Source organism: Hyperolius riggenbachi, chromosome 6 (genome assembly GCF_040937935.1).
Source record: "Hyperolius riggenbachi isolate aHypRig1 chromosome 6, aHypRig1.pri, whole genome shotgun sequence".
Classification (NCBI taxonomy): domain Eukaryota; kingdom Metazoa; phylum Chordata; class Amphibia; order Anura; family Hyperoliidae; genus Hyperolius; species Hyperolius riggenbachi.
In genome coordinates, this window is record NC_090651.1 from 384067391 (window position 1) to 384085972 (window position 18582).

The following is an 18582-nucleotide window of genomic DNA, read 5'->3' on the forward strand; positions in this document are numbered from 1 at the left end:
TAATGTGTCTGGGAACGCGAAGAATCACTCGCGTCCCCAGCCTGTCAGCTCCTGTCACCGAAACAGGAAGTGGCTGCTGGCAGGGCCAAGAGGATCGAAGGGAGACGGCGAGGGTACCGGACAGCTGCAGGGGGCTATTGGAAGCCATGGGTGAGTAAAACTCATTTTTTTTGTTTGACTTAAGTGTCCCTTTAAGTTTCAAAAGTGCTAGACATTTGTTTTGCCACCAGAGGGCACTGCTGAATTATACAATACATTATACTACAGTTCCGAAACTCTCTATGTCCACTTGTATAAAGTACACTAACGATAAAGGTGAACTCGCACACATAGATTGCCATCCAGTGAGGAAAAACAATTAATCAATTTCTGATATGAATCTGATCAGAGAGAGATCTGTTCTTACTACACACACACGCACGCACGCACACGCACGCACGCACGCACGCACGCACACACACACACACACACACACCACACACACTGTACACACACACACACACACACACACACACACACACACACACACAACGCATCAATTTTCACTAGATTTCAGCATGAGTTCTATTGAAAGTCGCTCGTTCTACCGCACTGACCATAGCAACGCTTTGGGCCGCCAATCTACCGCGGCCCCTGCTCCGCCCGGCTTGTTTTTTAGCCAAAAGTTGATCGAAATTCCTGCTGATCAAACATGTTGTGCAATAGATTCCCAGCAGATGATGGAATCCACCAGGAGTCACACTTTTTATTTGCGGAAATTGGAAACATTTCTGGTCCCTTTTTTACGACTGTCCTAAAAAATCTGCGCAATAAAGACACAAGATTCTGAGGCACCAGCACAGAAGCAGAACAATGCCTCCGCGATCACCTATACTCACTGATATCTATACACTTTTCTGACGTTAAAAGGAACCCGAGGGTGAGACCTATGGGAGCTGCCTTATTTATTTCCTGTTAAACAATACCAGTTGCCTGGCAGCCCTGCTGATCTCTCTAGCTGCAGCAGTGTCTGAATCACACACCTGAAACAAGCATGCAGCTAATCTTGTCAGAAACACCTGATCTGCATGCTTGTTCAGGGGCTATGACTTAAAATATTAGAGTCAGAGGATCAGCCAGGACAGCATTGTTTAAAAGGAAATAAACATGTCAGCCTCCATATCTCTCTCACCTCGGGTTCCCTTTAAAAAGTCCTCTTATTTGTATTTGTCTCTGCTAAAGAGGCCCTGTCATGCTGAAGAGAAGGATGGGAGGAACGGGAAAGTTGGATGTTATGCTCTGTCTGCATCATTGTTGCCCTTTGCAGTGCTGGACGACGCCCACAGCGGACGTCGAGGTGCGACCAGCAGGAGGCGATCTCCAGAGGCACATGTGACGCAGCAGAGAGGTGACGAGGACATTCCTGTGCAGGTGGAATGCTGCATGACTGTACTCGGTGCTCAGAGGGTGGGGGAAGAATGACTCTGTAGCACCGGCGAGGAGAAGCCAGGTCTCCAGGGCTGGGCGGGGGTCAGTTTCTGCAGCACCCACATTTCTGATGTTTTAAATACAATTTATTAGATCAGCCAAGATCCAGACAGCCTGCTCACTCACCTAACCGACTTATCTGCCAGGATATTTGTAAAGAGGACCTGTAGTGAAAATAATACAAGAATAAAATTGCTTATTTTCTTACAATATTCATTTATAGATTATTTAGTCAGTGTTTGCACATTGTAAAATCTTTCCTCTCCCCGATTTACTTTCTGACATTTATCACTGGTGATGACATCTTTACTGCTGGCAGGTGATCTATATAGAATGTTTGTTTACTGCGAATTCCAAAGCCAGTAGAAAATATACCAGGTTTCCTAGAATGCTTGGGTTAGGGGGAATACCACACATACTCAGCCTAGGAGTATTTAAAGCGGACCCAAACCAAACATTTTTTGTATTCAAAATATTTAGTTGCACCACTCTGACACATACAATGAATAAACAATAAACACTCCTTTAAGCCTATGAGCATTTCAGTGCATGCTTTTCACCTTTCTCTTTTCATAACTAGGGTTATACAGGTGGCAGCCATTACTTCTGAGCTTAGTAGGAGGTTTTAGATCATGGGTGTGTTTGTCATCAGCTACCCTCCCTCACAGGGGGCGTCGTCTATGTGAAATCTCACACAAGCTGACATCACCTCCCCTGTGACATCATCAGTAGCAGCCTGTGTTTTTGTTTTTTATCTCCTCCAGCAGTTTGCCGGAAAAATCCCGGCAATATGAAAGGAAGGGAGGGGTTCCTCCAATAAATGTAAAATATTTTATATTTGTCATCATGCAGCTGAAAAAAGGCTGCTATTTATTATTATAATTTAGAAAATAGATTTTATTTCTGAAATCTTGTATTTTTAATTTGGGTCCACTTTAAATATAGGAAGTATTTCTGATGCTGAAAGCAGGGTAATTACTGTGAAAGTGGTTTTCCAATCATAATCTCTGCTCTGAACAACCAATCATAATTCTTCCTCTGAGCAACCAATTAGCAGCCTTCCTCTGAGCAACCAATCATAGTCCTTCCTCTGAGCAACCAATTATAATCCTTCCTCTGAGCAACCAACCTTTTCTCTGAGCAACCAATCCTAATCCTTCCTCTGAGCAACCAATACTTATCCTTCCTCTGAGCAACCAATCATAACCTTTCCTCTGAACAACCAATCATAATCCTTCCTCTGAGCAACCAATCATAATCCTTCCTCTGAGCAACCAATCATAATCCTTCCTCTGAGCAACTAATCATAACCTTTCCTCTGAGCAACCAATCATAATCCTTCCTCTGAGCAACCAATCATAATCCTTCCTCTGAACAACCAACCATAATCCTTTCTCTGAGCAACCAATCATAATCCTTCCTCTGAGCAACCAATCATAATCCTTCCTCTGAGCAACCAATCATAGTCCTTTCTCTGAGCAACCAATCATAACCCTTCCTCTGAGCAACCAATCATAACCCTTCCTCTGAGCAACCAATCATAGTCCTTCCTCTGAGTAACCAATCCTAATCCTTCCTCTAAACAACCAATCTCAATCCATCCTCTAAGTAACCAATCCTAATCCTTCCTCTAAGCAACCAATCCTAATCCTTCCTCTGAGCAACCAAGCCTTATCCTTCCTCTGAGCAACCAATCCTTATCCTTCCTCTGAGCATCTGCTTTACTTCTGTACCTGTGCTGACCCAATGCTCCTTGCATGAGGCAGAACCCCAAGTACTGCTTTGGAATAAATTCAAGTTTTTATTTTCATATCCGTGTTTCCTGTGATGTCTCTGAGTACCATAAACGGAGGGAGAATATTTGTGACAAGTCGCTAAAGAATAAGCTTCTATGCAGTAAAATCAAACAACTTTCCACCTTCTACACCCTCAGAGTTTAGCTGCACGGCTAAAGGGACCTCCCCATTTACATTGTTGCCCAATGGCAGAATCATGTAAAACACACACAAAAAATTCCCTAATGATGTGAATGCTCCAAGCAAGGAGGGTCTAGGGAGAGCGTATATTGAATGAAGGGAGATGCGGTAGTCAGGGGAGTATCTGGGTAATATAGAGCCTATGGCAAACACTGAAATAGCACCCCCCCCTCCGGTCCCCTCTAAAAAGAACATCCTTTCTCGCGTACATGTGTTATGGTTGCCTGTGTATTTTGTCTCAGGATATTACTGAAGTTACTTTTTGGGAATTATCTCTACTTATTCCCTCTCTGTCCTCTTTTCTAATACTAAGCCAAGTGAGCACTACATAAATAAATAGCCATGTTCCCCAGATACCAATTAATCTGATATGGGGCATGGCTCCCCATGGTGCTGTGGCACCCATGGCGAAAGTCATGCCTGCACCCCTCTAGATACGCCTCTGGCGGTAGTGTACGGCGGAAGGATGTGGCTGTCGATAATCTGCAGCATTCTGCATATTCTCGGATCGCTCTGCACCGCTCCGCATAACCTGTACGTAATGGAAACTGTTCCGCTGCTGTGCATTGGTTTCAGGACACCCGCGGTGCAATGTAGCCGCATCCCACCGCATGTAATGGAAACGGGCCCAAACCCTAATTGCCCCCCCCCCCCCGCACAAGCTTTCTACCTGATGCCTAGCCCTCCCACACACAAAAACTACCTATCTGACAGCTAACCTTTACCCCCCCCCCCCACACACACACACACACTCCCTACCTGGCAGCTAACCTTGACTCACCCACAAACTACATACTTGACGCCTAACCCTAAACCCCTTCCCCCACACAAACTACCTACCTGACACCTTACCCTAACCCTTCCCCCAACAAACTATTTACCTGACACCTTACCCTAACTCCCCCCCCCCCCCCTGCACAAACTACCTATGTGACGTCTAATTCCCCCACAAACTACCTACCTGATGCCTCACCTAATCCCCCACCCACGCCTAACATTAACGTCCCTCCACCAATCGAGTTTGATATTTTTATTGTCTCATCTAAATGATACCATCATTTAATGATTTACTGCTCCCATTTTAACCTATTGCCCTTTTTTATCTATACACTGCCTGCACTCAAGCTTGTTTCTCTGCCACACAAAAGATTTATGGCTTGTAATCAGTTATCATTGAGTGTCAACTTACAGAGAAAGTGCCATATACAGCCCTGATTCTTAACCCTTACAGTGAGGAAAAAAAGGAACACAGAACAGTCCTATGTAGGTTTGGGACTGTAAATACGCATGTTTATTTCATCATGTCACATGTCAATTTGAATACCCTTTAAATAAAGAATTTACATTTTGAGTAGTACCCTTAAGGACCCTTTAGCTGTGTTTGCTTCTAATTTGCTTTGCTTTGCATTTTTCCAACACACATTTTATACTCCTGCATTTGAAGTCCTATTTATTAATGATATTGAATTTAAAGTTGTCCTGACCAAAATGAAACATAAATGAAATGACATTCAGATGAAAATGGGGTGCCTTTCCAGATGCTATTTAAAGGATACCCGAAGTGACATGTGACATGATGAGATAGACATGTGTATGTACAGTGCCTAGCACACAAATTACTATGCTGTGTTCCTTTTTTTCTTTCTCTGCCTGAAAGAGTTAAATATCAGGTATATAAGTGGCTGACTCAGTCCTGACTCAGACAGGAAGTGACTACAGTGTGACCCTCACTGATAAGAAATTCCCCTTTTTATTTCTTTCTTGCTCTCAGAAGCCATTTTCTGCAAGGAAAGTGTTTTATAGTTGGAATTTCTTATCAGTGAGGGTCACACTGTAGTCACTTCCTGTCTGAGTCAGGACTGAGTCAGCCACTTACATACCTGATATTTAACTCTTTCAGGCAGAGAAAGCAAAAAAGAAACACAGCCTAGTTATTTGTGTGCTAGGCACTGTACATACACATGTCTATCTCCTTATGTCACATGTCACTTCGGATATCCTTTAAGTACAAATTACATACAAACACTTATATACACAAACACTAAAAGCTGTTGCAGTTGGTAAGTCACACTCCTTAAATTTGCATTTGCCTTCTTCCTCCTTATCGAGAGAGTATTGCACTTTAAGCATTCAGAAGACCATAACTGTAATAGTGTAGGGGATGTACCATGGACCTGTTTCCTGTGCGTTGTACTAGTGTCTAAAACTGACAGTTCTGATAAATCCAGGACTGAGTGACAACCACTTGCCCACAAGAATTCTCTGAAAATCCAGACTCTAGAGTCCTTGTTCCATTCCCTGGAAATCCAGTCATCATTTTTTAACATCTTATCCATTATCCATTTTGTAGCCATATTACTGTGCCAGATCCTCCTTGGTGCAGAACAAATCCTTCATTTGATTTTGAGGTTGCAGCAGAACCAGAGAAACGAGGAAAAGAATATGTGGTCTGGTTGAGCGTCATTGAGAAGGGGTCATGTGATTTAAGGGGTCATGTGACTCGACACGATCTCCCAATTGGAATTCTTCTTTCTTAGGCAGGAGTGGTTTAGTGAACATTGTGGGCGCCATACAGAAACCACTCTTGGAGGACACATAAGTTACCATTATGGCCAGAGATGTATGTTGCACTCGTACGTACATATATCGCCACTGCGTCCATGCACGAAGTCACCGCGCGCACATCTCGCCAGCATCGCGCCCCAAAACGAAGGACGTGCAGAACGCGGCTGCAGTTAGACCGCAAAGTCAATACATTAAGTCATACAGGTGATTATGAGGTCAGCAATCAAATACTTGAACTTTCGGGTTTGTCGATCCAGTGAACGTGTGATTCCAGACTTTCCTGCCGCCAGCAGTTTGTTGTTTAGAAGAACACTGACTCCGAATCAAGCGGGGAGCAAGCAGAAGATCTCAGGGAGTCAACTTGTATCCAGATACAGCCCTCCTGCAGCCTTCTCCCTTATAAATAATGAGGTCTTTGTACAAATATATATATATCTATAGTATAGCAGTGTCTAGGAAATACTAATGTCTTAAAGTTGCGTATAGTAAGATAATGAAGAAAGCTATGAGCCTGAAGTCCGTGTTCATACTGGTGGCTCTGCTGCTAATGCCACAGCCACCTATTGTGCCAGTGGAGTTGGAGATTTGCTGAGTGAAGTTATTGCAAAAGCTTCCCGCACAGCACATGATCTCCGATACTTTATACGGCAGGTCCGTGAGGTAGGTGGAGGAGCAGAAGGCCACCGTACTGCAACCCTTCATCACCGTCTTGCGGTTCTGATCTGAAACAAACAGGAAAAGAGGTATTATTTTATGTGAGGGTTTCATGAATGTCTGATCATGCATGAGAAGACTAGGAGAAAAGTTGGACATAAGCTTGGCAACCATGTGACAATCTCTAATCTGTGGCCACAGCAAACAGGCTGGAAACACCAAAACAGGAAGAGAATAGGGACACAATACAGGCAACCCACCAAATGTACAGGAATGTGAACAGTGGAGGACAGGTTGTTGCAGAAAGAAGACTTCAATCAAGCACAGAAGATGCAACAAGGAGGGGCTCTTCACTGAAGATCACAGAAGACTTCAAGCAAGAACAGAATATCGGAGGACACCATGAGACATAATTGGTGTTTTTATTGACATTTTTTTAATTTAACCAGTTCTGGATGGCAGTGATTGCTTTGTGTGGCAGCTGTTATCCCTGCCAGGGCGAAGATTTCAGTCACTCCCACCATTGGTGCGTCTATATTATTGTTGCAGTGTACTTGCTCTGCTTTCATTATACAAGCAGAGCGCGCTGCGGAAAAATGGGCGTGGCCAAACCATGATGTGGGTGGAGCCAAATACTAGCAGTTTCTAGGCTAAATTGCACCCAAGGTGAGGACGTAAAATGCGCCTCCCCCCACGTGGAGACAGGTATAGATTAGCCAGGTCTAGCTGCCCCCAGTATAGGTAGCCAGCTATAGGTCCTGCCCAGTACAGGTAGCCAGGCATAGTTGCCCCCAGTATAGGTTGAATAGGTAGGTGCCTCCAGTATAGGTTACATTGGTAAGTGCCTCCAATATAGGTAGCCAGCATAGTTGCCCCCAGTATAGGTTAGATAGTTAGGTTCCCCTCAGTATAGATTAGATAGGTAGATGCCCCCAGTATAGATTAGATAGGTAGGTGCATGCAGAATAGGTTAGATAGGTAGGTGCTCGCAGTATAGGTTAGATAGGTATGTTCCTCCAGTATAGGTTAGATAGGTAGCTTCCCCTCAGTATAGATTAGATAGGTAGGTGCCCTCAGTATAGATTAGATAGGTAGGTGCTCGCAGTATAGGTTAGATGGGTAGGTTCACTCAGTATAGGTTAGATAGGTAGATGCCCCCAGTATAGATTAGATAGGTAGGTGCACGCATTTTAGGTTAGATAGGTAGGTACCCCTCAGTATAGGTTAGATAGGTAGATGCCCCCAGTATAGATTAGATAGGTAGATGCCCCCAGTATAGATTAGATAGGTAGGTGCACGCAGTATAGGTTAGATAGGTTGGTGCCTCCAGTATAGGTTAGATAGGTAGGTACCCCTCAGTATAGATTAGGTAGGTGCAGGCAGTATAGGTTAGATAGGTAGGTACCCCTCAGTATAGGTTAGATAGGTAGGTACTGCTCACTATAGGTTAGATAGGTAGGTGTCTCCAGTATAAATTAGATAAGTAGGTGCACGCAGTATAGGTTAGATAGGTTGGTGCCTCCAGTATAGGTTAGATAGGTAGGTGTCTCCAGTATAGATTAGATAATAGGTGCACGCAGTATAGGTTAGATAGGTAGGTACCCCTCAGTACAGGTTAGATAGGTAGGTGTCTTCAGCATAGAGGCGGGGGGAGCGGGCAGAGTGAAGTTTCAACTCCCCTTCTTCCGCGATCCTGCACACAGCTTCTATTTTCATCTTGTCCCGCCCCGGCGTCCGTCGCATCGGTAAGAGGTCCCCCTGTGATGACATGCGGTTACGTCATCACAGGGGGCGCTGTTACCATAGCAACAGATCCCGGGACTGGATGAAGCTAGAGGCTGCGTGCGGGGATCGAGGAAGAAGGTGAGTTGACACTTCCCTCTGCCCGCTCCCCCTGCACCCACCCTCCTGCCGCTCCGAGGCCGCTGCCAGCTGCAGAGCGAGGCCCCCCGTAGTGTGAGGCCCCATGCAGGGGCATGGCTCGCTTGCACGCTGGCAGCTCCCCTGACGCAGGAAAGACAGAGGGGACACAGGAAGGACAGAGGGGACACAGGAAGGACAGAGGTGGACACAGGAAGGTCAAAGGGGGACACAGGAAGGACAGAGGGACCATGGGTACAGAGGGAGACACAGGGAGGACACAGGAAGGACAGAGAAGGACACAGGGGGACAGAGGAGGACACAAAAGGTACAAGGGGGACGCAAGAAGTATAAGGGTGACAAAATAATTGGGGCGAGAAGATCCACAAGACACCCCTGCACCAAGGACACAGCAAGATTAGTATTTTTTTTTACAAAGTAACTTTCTAGGGAGACAGCACCGAGGTATAAGAACCTGGGAGTGAGCCGGTGTCTAGCCTCCACTGGATTGATCTGATGGTCTCGGTACAACCTATGGTGAAAAAGACACCACTGGCTGCAGAAAGTTGCTTGCATTGCCGAACAGTGACACCTCATGTTACGGACACAAAGGACCTGACGAAGGACTTGCGTGTCCGTAACATGTAGTGTCACTGTTCGGCAATACAAGCAACTTTTTGCAGCCAACAGAGTGTCATAGTTACATAGTTACATAGTTACATAGTTATTTTGGTTGAAAAAAGACATACGTCCATCGAGTTCAACCAGTACAACCAGTGTCGCCTCTTTTTTTACTTTTAGTATTTTTTCCTCTGAATTTTGTCCTTTATACCTCGGTGCATCTCACGGCCCGAAGCTCCTTATGGTCCGAAAAATACGATAGATTGTTAAATTCTTGATTTAAACACCCAAACTAATTTTTTTCCATGATTTATTTTCATAATTAGAGAAAAATGGAACACGTGTTTTGTCGTGGGTTCGGATTTTTCAAATGTTTCATTCAATCTGCAAAAATGTACTGTAATTCTTGAACAGAAAAGAAGTTTAAAAATTGTGTGGTGAGTGGCCACCTTAAAGCTAATGGGAGACTAAACAAACAAACAAACAAACAAACAGATACTCACCTAAAGAGAGGGAAGGCTCTGGGTCCTATAGAGCACAATTCTTCAACCCTGTCCTCAAGGCCCACCAACAGAGCATGTTTTGTGGAAATCCACACAGGGTAGTTAATCAGCTCTGCTGAGATGCTAATTACCTCACCTGTGCATGTTTATGGTTTCCTGTAAAACATGTACTATTGTTAGGTCTTGAAGATAGGTTTGGAGAACTCTGCAGCCTTCCCGCTCCCCTCCTGGTGCCCTCGTTTAAGTGTTGGCTCCCCGTTTGAATCCCCCGCTGTGGGGGACTTTGAAAGTCTTTGGAAACCGAGTCCTCCTGAAGACAGGTGGCTGTGTACGGCGCCTGCATGAGCGAGCCAGAGAGCGCCAGCAAATATGGAGCGACTCGTCTTTGGGAGCACTCGGGCTCCTAACCACTTCGCATCCAGACCTTGTTTCCCACTTATGGACCAGAGCAGAGCAGTTTTCACAGTTTAGCTGTGTCCTTATTTAATCAGAAATAACTTTATCCCTACTTATGACACACAAATGAAATATGTATTGTTTTTTTTTCAAGACAAACTAGGCTTTCATTGTATGGAATTTTTTCCCTCGAACAATTTTGTTTTCTATGAATTTTAATGGGAAAACAAGGAAAAAAATCGAAAAAACACATTATTTCTCAGTTTTACCAATTCCAGTTTAAAACTAAAAAGTGCTACTGTAGATAAAAGACACAAATTTTGTTTGGCTATTCTTACCGCTTATCACAAAACTTAGATTATGTTCCTGTCACAATTTATGTTGAAGATATTTGATTCTGAAATAAAGCTACGGTGTGAATTTTTGACTATGAACTGAGAAACTAAAAGCATTTTTAATGGTAAAAATCAATCTTATTGGTTTAGGGAAGATATATTCCCGTTCACCAATGAGTGCTGCAGCAGATAGTGCTGGAGGTGTGCACAGGAGCAAGCCCAATCCTGCACAGCACTGCTTCAGCTACAAGACGTATATCTACTGTCTCGTGGCTTAGATGAAGTCACAGAGGACGCAGATATACTGCAGTGGTGGATAAAGTGGCTAAAGACTTTCAAAGCCTCCCTTCAGCGGCAGAGACAGCAGCATTTGACCAATTGGTCGAATACTACTACCGGGGAGCCAGCGCTGTAACGAGGGCACCGGGAGAGGAGAGGAAGGCTCTACAGGACCCTGACCCTTCCCTCTCATTAAGTGAGTATCTGGTTGTTGTTTTTTTTTTTTTTTTGGAAGCCTCCCGTTTACTTTCAGAAGGAGATATGTGACTTATTCTCGAGCGAGTGAAATAGAGGTATTGCTCAATAATAGTGAAGATTACAGCTTGGACATCAGGGGTGTTGCTAGGATCCTAAGAGATCCGGGGCACTTTTGGGCACTCCAGCCATAAAATAGGTGTGGCCATGCACCAGAATGTGGGTGTGGTCATGGGTGGAGCCAAATTTGCCTGAACTTTAAGTGTTCTGTGGGGGGGGGGGTGTTGCAAATAAAAACAGACACTTACCTGGGGCTTCTAACAGCCCCCTGTAGCAGTAATGTCCCGTGCCGTCCTCCTCCGATCCGCCGTTCTCCGCTGCCGGCCCCGGTCTAGCGCGGCACACCGTCTAACTGCGGCTGCTTCCGTAGCCGGGCGCCTGCTCGCTCCCGTGCGTGTCATTGGAAACTTACTGCGCAGGCGCAGTACAAGAAAACTTCGTACTGCATTTGCGCAGTAAGCTTCTGATGACGCGAGCGGGAGCGCGCATTATTTGTCTTGTCAGACGAATAATTGCCCGGGGCCAGTGGCGGGGAATGGCGGATCGGAGGAGGACGGCATGGGACATTACTGCTACAAGGGGCTGATAGAAGCCCCAGGTAAGTGTCCCCTTAAACAGCAGTCTAAGTAGGCCTGGCTAGCAAAATGTTAGATGAAGCCCCCCCCCATCCATTAATGCATTAATGCATGCTGGGTGCTATGTGTTGCCATGCTGAGTGCTATGTGTTGCCATGCTGGGTGCTATGTGTTGCCATGCTGAGTGCTATGTGTTTCCATGCTGGGTGCTATGTGTTGCCATGCTGGGTGCTATGTGTTGCCATGCTGAGTGCTATGTGTTGCCATGCTGGGTGCTATGTGTTGCCATGCTGAGTGCTATGTGTTGCCATGCTGGGTGCTATGTGTTGCCATGCTGAGTGCTATGTGTTGCCATGCTGGGTGCTATGTGTTGCCATGCTGGGTGCTATGTGTTGCCATGCTGGGTGCTATGTGTTGCCATGCTGGGTGCTATGTGTTGCCATGCTGGGTGCTATGTGTTGCCATGCTGGGTGCTATGTGTTGCCATGCTGGGTGCTATGTGTTGCCATGCTGGGTGCTATGTGTTGCCATGCTGGGTGCTATGTGTTGCCATGCTGAGTGCTATGTGTTGCCATGCTGGGTGCTATGTGTTGCCATGCTGGGGGCTATGTGTTGCCATGCTGGGTGCTATGTGTTGCCATGCTGAGTGCTATGTGTTGCCATGCTGGGTGCTATGTGTTGCCATGCTGGGTGCTATGTGTTGCCATGCTGGGGGCTATGTGTTGCCATGCTGGGTGCTATGTGTTGCCATGCTGGGGGCTATGTGTTGCCATGCTGGGTGCTGTGGTGCCTCTGTGGGGCATACTGGGTGCTGTGGTGCCTCTATGAAGCATGCTGGGTGTTGTGGTGACATGCTGGAAGCTGTGGAGCCTCCATAGGGAGCAGGCATCGTTGTGGGTGTCCTCACTGTTCCTCCCCTGACCCTTACTTCCCAGCAGAGTAGCACAGTGGGAGGAACTACTCATCTCCAGACGCCAGGAGCTCTAGCTTCTGATTCCTTCTCAGACACTAAGGGGAGAAGCCCAGAAGAAATGTCTGCAGAATCTGGAGACCAAGTGACTGGAGATGAGTACTGCCACCCGCTGCCTGACTCCGCCTGGGGGACATCCGGGGCACCCCAGATTAGATTTGGGGCACGTGCCACTGATCTTTGGGGCTAGCGACGCCCCTGTGAGATATACTCATACAAGTGTACAGTTCTGTGTTTTGAGGGGTGGGGGGGGGGGGTGTAAGGAGGTCATATAGGAACAGAGGAGGAATGGTAATTTGTGATGTGAGAGTGGAAGGATTGGTTGCTCAGTATCTGTGCACTGTACACATGTCGGGTTTACAGAACTTCACACCCAATCTCTGATTACTCACCAAAGGCCTCAAAACATCGCAGCATGGTGCCCTGGCAGGACACCGGGGTTGGTGATGCGCAACTATTATTCCCGTTCTCCAGACAGCCCCAGCATTTGATTCCGTTGTAGTTGGTATACACGGGGTTAACTGTGGAGACAAGGATGATGCTGTTAGGAGAAGGCTATTTAAAGGATCAGTTCAGCTTTTAACGCTTAAAGAGAAACCGTAACCAAGAATTGAACTTCATCCCAATCAGTAGCTGATACCCCCTTTCACATCAGAAATCTTTACTTTTCACAAACAGACCATCAGGGGGCGCTGTATGGCTGATACTGTGGTGAAACCCCTCCCACAAGAAACTCTGAGGACCATAGTACTCCTGGCAGTTTCCTGTCTGTGAACTTTGCTGCATTGTGGGAAATAGCTGTTTCCAACTGCCAAAAAAGCATGCAGCAGCTACATCACCTGCGAGCAGTAAAAATGTCACCATGTGATCAATATCAGAATGTAAATCGGGGATTTAAAATATTTTACAACAGTTGGGGGCGTGGCCAAGATGGCGGAGTGAGAGGACGCTGAACAAAGAGCTCCGCTGCCTGGGGGTGATATATCTCGGCCATCTGCTCTTAATTGTGCATCAAACCAGATAACTGGCTAGCTTACTGCCTACCGAACACGCACATGTCCGACACGGATATCTGGGAGCAGGAACCGGTGACTTCGGAAGACGCTCAAACCACGCCGGAGAGAGACTACTGCCAGGCCCCAGGACCTTCCCGCCTGAGCCACGCTACACACCGTGCATCCCCATACCCCACAACCATGGCGCAGAGAGGGAACAAAAAGGACAAAACTGACAAAGCAGGGTCGCATGAGGACCTTCCACAGACCCCAGCCGCAACAAAGCAGAACACCAGGTCCAAACAAGCCAAAGAAGGAGAAATGGCGGGCGCAGAGATAGAAGACCCTGGCTCACCCCCAAGCACCACGGAGCTGCTAGCAGCAATACACACCTGCCAAACGACCCTGACCCACAAGTTTGATCACCTTGATAGTAAATTCAGCCTTCTCCGTGAGGATCTCTCCATAATGAGAGCGCGCACCACTGAGCTTGAAAGACGTACCTCTGATACGGAAGACCTCACCCGAGCACATGAAGCCGCCATTCCAAGGCAAGATAAACGCCTCACCGCCCTGGAACAACGGGCGGTGGACGCGGAAAACCGTAACAGGCGAAACAATCTTAGACTGGTGGGGCTCCCGGAGGGGTCGGAAGGTAAGAATGTACCTGCATATGTAGAAGCCCTGCTAAAAAAGCTCCTGCCTGAAGACACACTTTCGCCATTTTTTGTGATAGAACGGGCGCATAGAATCCCGGCCAAACGGGGCCTCCCAGGTCTCCCCCCACGGCCAGTAATATTCAAACTCCTCAACTACAGGGACAGAGACGCGATTTTAGATGCAGCCCGGCGCATTGGGGAGCTGCGTTTTGAAAATACCAAAATTATGCTATTCCCTGATTACACAATTGAGACTCAAAAACAGAGACAAGCATTTGTGCATGTGAAAGCCAAACTCCGGGCAAGAAATATACAATATGCGATGTTATTCCCAGCCAAGCTGCGGGTACAAGATGGGGAGATTGTTAAAATCTTTGAAAAGCCTGAGGAGGCATCTACATGGCTGGAAACACTTCCAGCAACCTGATGTACGCTCACATTGCCGGTTACAGGAATGATAAACACTGACTCTCCTCTCTAACCCACTCCTTTACTCTTTTTCTGAGTTGGAAATATTATTTTTCTCTTGTTAAAGTGCCTCAAGACATTAATGAGGAACCTATGATGACAGCACTCCCGGAGATGCGGATTCATAAGCAAACACTCTGCAGAAAACACTTTATACCCTGAATAACATTGCCACATAAAAATGGGAACAATTCTGCTTATGCCTGCTTATGCCTTCTTGCAGATATGCCAAGGCCAGCCACCGGGTGCCGCTGTGGCGCCATAGATACATCCCTGCATTGAGCTTCCACAACTTGCAGTTTCTACTGAAGCTCAGCCTCACAGGGAACTCTGATGCTGTACCCATGCCCTGAGTACTTTGAGCAATATACAGGGCTGTGGCATGGAACTTAAATAGAATCGCACACATCTAGTGGACGGTTATTAGATGTGATAGCAGTAAGTTTGGGTTACATACTTACATACTGACATGGACCACTGCATTAAGAATTAATAGCCATACATATTAAGGAGCAATACCTAGCTAGGCTTTAGACAAAATAGAATCCTGACAGGACCAGCCCTAGTAGAGGTAATCAAGAAAAGCGTCGGAAGACAGATGCACCATTCCTGATAGCGACCCCCAGTTGATAACATGTCCAATATTACTTCTTACTAGGCCTGCCAATAGTTAATTAGATGGCCAATCGTTAAACTTATCTTTTACAGTTCAGCTACATTCAATGATACTCCTAAGACATGTTTCCCCCAGGTACACCACCTGGGAGTACCCGGGCAGCGGGCCTCCCCTCTTGCCTCCCCCCCCTTTATAAGTCGTGCTACGGCGCGCTTTCAGGTTTTTGGTTCCATACTTAGCGGATAGTTAGGAAGGGACCACGTTTAGGGATCCAAGCTACCACAGACCAGTTGTTAGAGTGTAGCAGGGTGGGTATCGGGAGTTGGATATAGGGTAATAATGGACCTTAGCAGGTTTAGGTCCACTGTAATGGTTTTAACTTTTTCTCTGTTTTGTTTTTTTTTCGTTATCTTATTTAACATGGTTCTTAATTACGACAGTCCTGACTTGGGTGAATGCTCAGCACCTTGCAACTCGCAGATCCTAGAAGGTAAACTTATAGTATTACAATGTGTGAGTGCTTACATATTTTTAACAGTGATGCAATGCTTATATGTATTTAAACCAGGCCAATGACCAAACTCATACTTTGGAACGTTCGTGGTCTTAACTCAAGGATAAAAAGATCCTTGGTATTTAACTACCTCAAAAGCCATAACCCCCAAATTTGTATACTGACAGAAACCCACCTGCATGGCTCTAGAATACTTGCCCTAAAAAAACCATGGGTGGGGCATTATTATAATGCAGTCCACTCGACCTTCTCTAGGGGGGTGACAATCCTGATACATAAAACTCTACCCTTTCAACTTCTGCATCTGCACATAGACGAATTGGGTAGATATGTCATATTACATGCCCGTATATACACGGAAGAGATTGCCCTGGTAGGCTTATATAATCCTCCCCCTGCAAAATTATCAATGCTTAATGACATCATGAATAAAATAGCGAAATTTCCAACCTCCAAGATACTACTATGTGGAGACTTTAATATGGTTATGTCCCCCTCTACAGACAGGTTGATTCCCAATCCTAGAGACAATCTACTATTATATAACTGGGCACAATCCTATAATCTCTTGGATATCTGGCAGGCACGAAACCCGAATCAACGAGGCTTTACTTGCCACTCCACATCATACCAAGCTCTATCCAGAATTGACCTAATACTATCCTCCCCAGCTATGGCCATGCAGGTTGGGTGTGTCAAGATACTGCCCAGAGGCATTTCAGACCATGCCCCCCTGGAGGTCACTCTGTTGCTGGCACTTGCTCCACACAGGCCTCTCTGGAAATTATCCCCAAGTTGGATAGATCACGACTTCGTAACTATGGGCATGAAACAACCGTTAGAGGAATATTGGAGCCGTAATGACAAGACGGCTGCCCCCTCAGTGGTGTGGGACGCATACAAGGCGGTCGCCAGAGGGCACTATATTAAAGTAATAGCTGAGGCCAGATTCCAGGATAGGGTTATACTCTATAACGCAGAACAGAAGGCTGAGGCTGCAGAAAAGGATTATGTCAATCACAAAACCAAGAACACCTATGAAGCATGGCAGGTAGCCCTTACGCACTTATCAGACAGGCAAGTTATTGCTACATCCAGAATTGAAGCTGCACGCCGTACTAGGATATACGAACAGGGGGACAGGACTGGTAAACTTTTGGCCTATCTGATAGGAGAGGAAAGGCAGTTGTTCCATATAGGGGCAATACAGAACTCTGAGGGTGAAACGTTAACAGAAGCTGGAGAAATAAATAAAGAATTCCTCACATATTATAAAAAATTGTATACTTCTGATACCTCCTATACTAAAACACAACTAGATGAATTCCTGAGAGATTTTCACTTTCCAGTGGTGTCTGCTGATGATAGAGAATTCCTGGAGGCGGACATCACTGGAGAAGAAATCCGAGGTGTCATTAAAGATTTGCCTAATGCCAAAGCAGCGGGAACAGACGGCCTACCGTCAGAATTCTACAAAAAATATAGTAAAAATATCACTCCCTATCTATTAAAAACTTACAAAAATGCGCTTGCTAACAATGCTCTACCAGAATCCATGCGAGAAGCGCTAATTACTGTCATTCCAAAGAAGGGAAAAGATCCCACCCAATGTAAGTCATATAGACCTATCTCACTTTTAAATCAAGACTACAAAATATTAGCAAAAATATTATCTATCCGATTAAACACTTTAATCACAAAACTAATCCACCCAGATCAATCTGGATTTATACCGGGCAAAGGCACTGACATAAACTTGAGAAGGCTAATGACTAATTTATCTATAACGCATGACCAGCCAGGGGATCGTATAGTGGTCTCGCTGGATGCCGAAAAGGCCTTTGATGTGGTGGACTGGAACTTTTTATGGGAGATTCTTCTCCGTTTTGGGCTGGGAGATAAATTTGTGGGATGGCTTCGGGTCCTATATACCACACCAAGGGCACGAGTACGCACTGGCCTCTCTATTTCGGAATCCTTTAACTTAACAAGGGGAACGCGCCAGGGCTGCCCGCTATCACCAACACTATTTGCATTGGTGGTAGAGCCTTTGGCTATGCTACTGCGTGCCAGTAAATCAATCAAAGGACTTGTGTTCGGGGCCAGGGAAGAAAAACTTTCCCTCTACGCTGATGACCTCCTTTTATACTTATCCGACTCTGGTCCCTCATTGACAGCCGCCCTTAATATAATAAGTAAATATGGCAGATTCTCAGGATTTAAAGTTAACTGGGATAAATCGACCATTTTGCCCCTGGATGCACAGATGCCGGTGCAGCCAACTTCCACCCCATTACAATGGGTCCAGGAGTTTACTTACTTGGGAATAAAAATCACTAGAAATACCGCTGACTACTATAATCTAAATTTAGAACCTATACTAACCAAGCTCAAGCAAAAATGTAAGGCATGGCAGACTCTTCCATTGTCTCTGTTAGGCAGAGCAAATGCCATCAAGATGAATATGCTACCCAAATTCTTATATTATTTTAGGAACAGCCCAGTACTTATCCCATCCAAATACTTCCACAACATAAATAAAGCTATCACATCACTCCTCTGGCACCCTAAAAACCCACGCATCGCACTAACAACTCTGCAGATGGACCAGTGCAGTGGAGGTATAGGATTACCTGACTTCGAACACTATTACTGGGCATCCGCCATAGTTACAGTGAGGTGGTGGTTTGATCAATCCCCGAACAATCCGGCGACTGCCTTAGAAGCAGAAATAATGGGGTCCTACCTGGCACTTTCTAGTCTCCCCCTGCGAGGAAGTAAACTAATCCCCCGGGCAACACCTAACATGCTGGCAACAGTTAAAGTATGGGAAAAAGTCAATAAGCACTCCTGTCAGACGGGCCAAATTTCCCC

The 18582-nt window shown here is 45.8% G+C and overlaps 1 protein-coding gene across 1 annotated transcript in view; it reads right to left on the minus strand.

Annotated features, from left to right (window-relative positions):
- Window positions 1-5432: 5432 nt before the first annotated feature.
- Window positions 5433-18582, minus strand: part of LOC137522309 (uncharacterized) — a 76840-nt gene continuing 63690 nt past the window's right edge. The window contains exons 7-8 of the mRNA XM_068242340.1: window positions 12849-12977; window positions 5433-6730 (exon numbers count right to left, since the gene is read on the minus strand). Of these exons, the coding sequence (XP_068098441.1) occupies window positions 6471-6730; window positions 12849-12977 (389 nt within the window). The 3' untranslated portion in view covers window positions 5433-6470. The remainder of the gene's footprint in view (window positions 6731-12848; window positions 12978-18582) is intronic.